This window comes from Humulus lupulus, chromosome 1 (assembly GCF_963169125.1).
Source record: "Humulus lupulus chromosome 1, drHumLupu1.1, whole genome shotgun sequence".
In the NCBI taxonomy this organism is placed as follows: Eukaryota; Viridiplantae; Streptophyta; class Magnoliopsida; order Rosales; family Cannabaceae; genus Humulus; species Humulus lupulus.
The window spans coordinates 39,243,850-39,250,975 of record NC_084793.1 but is presented as its reverse complement, the minus strand read 5'-3'; the positions used below and the strand labels follow the sequence as shown (position 1 = coordinate 39,250,975).

The window sequence follows — 7,126 nt, the reverse complement described above, 5'->3', positions numbered from 1 at the left end:
TAAATTATCTTATTAATATTTTTATTAAATAATTGAGGAATAATCTAACATCAAACTACCTAGGAAAAATATATCAACCTCTAACTACCTAAATCTCGTAACTCTGGACTCACCTGTAGTAAAATTAACATAACTGAATCTGTAGGAGTACGATTTAAATAATCTTATATCATTAGAAAGCTAATTCAATTATCTACAACTTTTTAGAAATACTATTTTTCCAAAATCATAATATAAATGGGTCAAAAATGGGACCGATGTTACAGTACCCTAAAGTTACGAAAATTTTATTTAATTATCTAAATAACAACATAATCCACAAATATCCTAACTAACCATAAAATAACACACTCTAATTCTCTAGCCTGATTTTGAATTTAATAAGCCCAAAATCTTATTGGGCTTTAGGGCTTTACGTAGACTCGATCCATAACATTTTTTAATAATACCATAATTAATTTTTTCTTACACAATCACTCATTTTCCACAAACAGGGCTACTGATATCACAAAACTATACTATACTATACTATACTAATCATAACCACAAAATACTATAATCATAACTACTAAATATTTCAAAAATTAAACCTTATTCTATTACCACAACTCAAGTTAAATATCTTCTATAAAATAAAGGCAACCTATAATCATATAAATAAAGAGGTCTAAGAGAAATGTAATCTTGGTTACTACAAAGAAACTAACTATATAGGATTTGTTTTGGAAATTGTTGGACTCTAATACGTGCAATTAGAAGTAAAACAAACTTGAGCACATATAATTATTAATTATTGTTTTTAATATGTATATATCTAGAAACCATATGAAATAAAATACCAAATGAATCTTTTGCAAACATTTTATCATGGGTGAAGATTTAAACTCTGTATCTATACGAAGATTTACACTACAACACCTATTATTGTTAATATTGTTTTGATATTGGAGTTCAAAAAGTAAAAAAATCATGGGATACACACTATGTAATATTTACATGTAATGTACTAATATTTGAATTTAAAATAATTAAATAAATTATTTTAAAATTAGAGTAATGAGTTAAAAGAGTTGATAATTAAACAAAAGCTAATAAAATTAAGGATGAAAGATTTAACTATGAGAATTGAGCTATACATATATATATTAAATATATATATATATATATATATATCTAAACAACCGCACGGCACTATATACTAGTTAAGTAATAAAGAGCAGGCTTCTTCAATCTTAGAGAATATTTGTATTTTCCAATAAAATTAAAAACCTTAACGAAAAGATTAGCAAACAAGATTTTTGTAGCATACGTGACTTGATGGGCAAGTCTATTAGAACCATTATAGGAAAAGCACTCTTCTTCCTACTGCTTCCAAAGATTGCCTACAAATTAAGTTGTTCTTCTTCTAAATAACTTTAAATATGCCCTCATTTTCGTTAGCATATCAACCTATATAGATCGATTGTGGTACAAGACGTTTCTCTGTTTAAGATATATATTACTTAATACAATTGAATAACATTTTCTGCAAATAGGCATCAACCTTTTCCTTTTTTATAACAATATATATAGTTTATTATATATATAGCAACCTGCTAGAACGAACAACATAAATATATATATATATATACACATATATATGCCAGCTTCATATAAGAGAGATCATAGTTGGTAAAATACTAGAGGAGCACAATGGCCTCCACCGTGGAAACCAATATAATCAGTTGTGAAATGGAGAAAATCAAGAAAGAATTGTTCAATGTCGCCATGAAGGGCGAATGGAATGAAGTTATAAGAGCTTACGAGCAAAACTACGCAGCGCATGAAGCCAAGATCACAAGGTCAGGTTACACGGCACTTCACATAGCCGTCTCCGACTGCCAAGAAGATGTGGTCGAAGCGCTCGTACGACGTGTCGTTTCCAATTCGAAAAAAGTGCTCGCTATTCAAAACGACAGAGGGAACACTCCTCTCCACCTCGCGGCCTCAATGGGATACGTGAGAATGTGTCACTGTATGGCCAAAGCTGATCCGTCGTTGGTTGGAACTCGTAACAATAACAGCGAGACTCCTCTGTTTTTGGCCGCTCTAAGAGGAAAGAAAGAAGCTTTCCTCTGTCTGCATTACCTTAGTGGCACCGTTCACGACGGCTCTTTTTGCCGTAGGCGCGACGGTCAGACCGTTCTTCATTGCGCCATCGCCGGAGAGTACTTCGGTGAGAAAATTTTAATATTCACTTATATATATATATATTATGCTGAGCTAATTATAGTCTAAAAGTGTTAGTAGTGACATGACAATTCTATGTGTTTTAATTTGTGTTTTTGGCAGATTTGGCATTTCAGATTATTCAATTGTACCCGGAACTAGTTAACTCTGTTGACGAGCATGGATTTTCTCCTCTCCATATTTTGGCCAGTAAACCATTTGCCTTCAAAAGTGGTAGCAACCTTGGTCGTTGGCACAGCCTCATTTCCTATTGTAAGTGCCTCTTATTATTATTAACACTATTATCATGACAAAAGTTGGTAACTAAAAATTATGTTCATTTTAATGAATAAAGGGACGTTTGTGGATGAGCTGAAGCCAGAATCAGAAGATCGCATTACTTTACTGATGAAAAGATTAGACAAAGAAAAGTTACAAAGCTATCCAGAAAATTACAAAACTTGCGTGAATTTGGTTCGACTGCTGACGAATGCCGTTGAAGTTGGTATATTATATACATCTATTATATCCATTTATCATTCTTAACACACACACAGATATATAAATATATGGAGGACGCACAGTGAACATTCTAATTATATCCATTTATAATTCTTAAACAGTGAACATTCTAATTTTTTAGTCACAGTAAAAAAAGATGCACATCAAGGACGCACAGGAGCTGGTGGAGAGAGCCTTGGAGGACCGAATGCTGTCACCATAGAACACAAGGGTGAACAAATTTATTAACGTCTCTCCACACGATGCAATATTAGTAATAGAGTATATAAGTTATACAAGTAGATTCCAATATTTGCAGTGCTATTGCACTATTAGCTCTATCCTGGTTCTACACTAACTCGTTAACAGTACATAAAATGGACGTCGATTAATTAGTTACATACTATTCACACCCTGCAGCTGGATCTCAAAGTGATCATCGATTATTTCCCCCTAATTACGCCACCTGCTTCAACCTTTTCCAGATTGTATGCAAGGCATTGCTGGTCATTCTTGGATTCGGTATATTTAGCTCCAAAATCAACATAGCAAAAGTATAATATTTTAGATATTGAGATCATATATATGTAGTTGTTTTGCTCAATAACTTTGTTTCTTTCTGTCCAATATATTCCTTAAAGGGTCTAGGATGATTACCAGAGTAAAGGAAAAGAAAGAGAGGCATGTGTGGTCGGTTCAAATCATGAATGAACTTCTTAAGCATGCTTCCATGTATGAGTACGAAAACACTGGAGCGAGTCCACAGGTAGTAGTATCACCCCAAAAACAAAGTGGTGAGACCAAGCCTTATGAGATTGCTGAGGATGGAGATGCAACTTTTGCTGCTGATACCATGATCGGTACAGCCACCTCTGTTGATGATACTTCTTTCAAATTAAACAACCCAAATGGCAATGACAAAGGAACCAACGTTGATGGTACAAATGATGATAAAAAAGGTAGGTGGTTTAATCATTATGCTAGACTCTCTGGAATGTTATTTTGGATGAGCTAAAAAATTGGCCTAAAACATATGTACGTATACGTAATTGATAGGAGAGGAGAATGAAACAGCGATATTATTTGCAGCGAAAAATGGTGTGACGGAATTGGTGGAGAAAATCCTTGAGCTTTTTCCTGTGGCTATTCATGACACGAACGCGGAGAAGAAGAATATAGTGCTACTGGCAGTGGAGCATCGGCAACCGCATGTGTACAAGATGTTGTTGAAGAGGAACATCTTGAAAGACAGTGTGTTTCAACAAGTGGACAACAAAGGGAACAGTGCCCTACATCTCGCTGCCATGTTGGGAGACTATAAGCCTTGGCTAATCCCAGGCGCTGCTCTTCAAATGCAGTGGGAAATCAAATGGTATGAGGTAATATTAGGTTTCAAGCTCTCACTCCTAGCTTATGTTATCCTCTGTTTATGTACGTCTGATACAATTTACTAACTTCGATTGTCAATTGTGACTATTTATTTGTTATAAGATGGATTCTTCATTATATATATTGGTATTCTTGCAGTATGTGAAAAGGTCTATGCCAGTGAACTTCTTTGTCCGCTACAACAACGCTCGCAAGACAGCAAGGGACATTTTCACCGAAACACACAGGGGTCTCTTCGAAGCCGGCGGAGAATGGTTGACGAGCACATCACAGTCCTGCTCCCTGGTGGCCGCCCTTATCGCCACCGTCGCTTTCGCTACGTCAACCACTGTCCCGGGAGGCAACAACGAGATCAGTGGTAGACCAATCCTCGAAGATAAGCCGGCTTTCGAGATTTTCGCCATAGCATCACTGGTGGCCTTGTGCTTCTCAGTCACCTCCGTGGTCATGTTCCTTGCAATACTCACGTCTCGGTACCAAGAACGAGATTTTGGAGGAGATCTACCGAGAAAGCTCTTGATGGGGCTAACGTCGCTGTTTGTGTCCATTGCTTCCATGCTGATTTCGTTCTGCGCTGGTCATTTCTTTGTTCTTCAGGAGAAACTCAAGTACGCAGCGTTTCCCGTGTATGCCATTACATGCTTGCCCGTATCTTTATTTGCTCTAGCTCAATTTCCATTGTATTTTGACCTTATATGGGCTAACTTTAAGAAGGTCCCTCAGCGTAGTTACAAGGTTGCCTTCTCCCCTTACTAATAGTAATACTAAAGAGTACTATTGTTCCTACAATTTTTTTTCAATTTTTCTTTTTTCTTTTTTACGCATTGTTTGCCAATTTGAAATCAATTATGCCTACGTTTCCTATCATATATTTTGGTGGAGGTTAATTTTGTGTGTAACTCTTTCTATATTTTATTAATTATTAATAACTATTTTTTTAAAATTAAATGAAATTCATTTAACACAAAAGGAACACACGATTACAAAGTACTAGGTTTGGCTGCAGAAATTACAGACTCGGCTGTAGCAAGCCCTCACATGTAAATGGAGGTGAGCCAGTCCGGCCGCCCTGCCCCGCTAAGGGTTCTAAAGTATGTCGGGTCAAACCCGACCCGGATGAGTGGGAGCAAGTTACACTGACTTGTTTGTTTACAATTTTTTTTCTTATTATTTTAAAACAAAAAAAATTTATAAATATTGTAGTTTTCTATATTAGTTTCGAATAATTTATAATACAATTTAGAAATATGATTCTCTAATATGCTTGTATATTAGAATATATATATATATTGCTAAAAAAAACTCAATCCATCTATAAAATATACATGTACATCTTCTTCTTCACTCATCATGCTTTTTCAGGCATATATTTTTCAAATAAAGGAAGCTTTATCATCCTTAATAAATTCACACACATATCTCTTCTATATAAAAAATGTGTAGATAACGGTAATTCTTGGTTTTAATAGTTTTTTATTAGTTTAAGGTTAACTTTAACGGAATATTCTTATATTAAAAATAATAAAATCATATGTTTTATAATTTAATTAAACTTAAACTCACTTATTAGAATAATCTCATATTAAACATATAATATAATCTATTGTGAATTAACAACAATTTTTTTTTAAAACTAGCAAAACACTTAAATTTAAAATCCACGTATAATATTTAATATTATATTAAACATATAATATATTATCTCTTGTTGTCCCTTCTAAATTCAAAATCTATAACAAACATAACCTTAAACAAAAATAAATAAATTATTTTAATTAAAATAGAATATCTATTTCAAAATTTATTTATATGATATTGATATAAATTTAATAAAAATAATCAATAAATTCTATAAATAAAACTAAGCAAACGTGCATATTGCACGTTGTTGATTGTATCTAGTATATTAATATATGTGTAATATATCATTAAATTGCATACATACAAAAAAAAATTGGAATCTAATAAAAGAATGCCATACATTTATGAGCTTCCAAAAGTATTTTATGTACTCTCACTCGTTCTCACTTCTACCTCTCTCTCTAGTAGCGGTTCTGTACTTGTGAATTTCAGTTCCAACTACAAGCTTTGGTTAGTCATGTGCTTTTTATACGTGACTCACTCTTTTATCAATTATTTTAAAAAGGCTTTGCTACAGCCTTGTTTTTCCGCCTCTCCTCTTCTCCTTTATCAAGTCCAAGTCTTGCCTCCTTATTTGAACACTTGATCAGAGTTTTGAGAGCTTTGTAAATTTTCTTGGAGAGTTTAGAGTGAGGTTTCGTACGAGAGAGAAAGAGAGTAAAGTTTTGTAAGGGATTTAATTCGAGTGAGAATTTCTGTTCTGGTTCTTACTTCTAAGTTTAAAGTTCTTCTTTGGTGAACTCCCTTTTTCATGTAATTATGAGGCAAGATTCAGAAAGTGTACTCCAACCAATTAATATTGCTGATCAGAGCTTCTTGAAAAGTAGCGCAACGTAAATGTTGGCTCCCTTGTTTGAGAATTTCTTAAAAAAATGGAGGATTTTCTTCCTATTTATCATTTCCAACTCTCGAAGATAGATGTGATTTTCTTCCTATAATCTTTCAAACAAAGAGAGTTGGTTATAACTAATTAACCAACCCAATATATATCCTTAATTGCAATTAGGTATAATCCCGAACCAATTAACAGCTGTAACTCACTAACAACCTTGCTTTGCACACATGCTGATGTGGACTCTAACTAAAAACGAATAAACTCCAGACATAACAAAAGTTCATTCCAGACGCGACTAGACCTAATTTGTCATACACAAAATATTGGTCCTTACAGGGTTTTTCATCAAATAATTTAAATTTTATATATTGAGTGTTAAGAATTTCTTAGTGCATTCCTCCTTCCTTTTATGTTTGTTCTCTAGTGTTTCCCAAATCTCTTTTAAAGTGGTGTTGGTGTGAAGATCATACTATCAATTTGAGAGAGCATTCAAAATATGGCCACAACTTATTAATTTCTCAACTTCCTTCTTTATTGTTTGAAAACCTCTCT

General features: G+C 33.7%; 1 protein-coding gene across 2 annotated transcripts; it reads left to right on the top strand.

Moving 5' to 3' along the window:
* The first annotated feature begins 1,473 nt into the window (after positions 1-1,473).
* On the top strand, positions 1,474-5,216 carry LOC133823325 (uncharacterized). Of its 2 annotated transcripts, none has more exons than XM_062256103.1 (8): positions 1,474-2,215; positions 2,332-2,481; positions 2,564-2,713; positions 2,858-2,941; positions 3,130-3,231; positions 3,351-3,668; positions 3,766-4,088; positions 4,237-5,216. In XM_062256103.1, exons 1-8 carry the CDS (start codon positions 1,693-1,695, stop codon positions 4,852-4,854), a joined length of 2,268 nt encoding a protein of 755 aa, XP_062112087.1. In that variant the 5' UTR covers positions 1,474-1,692; the 3' UTR covers positions 4,855-5,216. The 2 variants fall into 2 exon arrangements, with proteins under 2 accessions (XP_062112087.1, XP_062112013.1); XM_062256029.1 differs by having other exon boundaries at positions 2,852-2,941.
* The last annotated feature ends 1,910 nt before the right edge of the window (positions 5,217-7,126 follow it).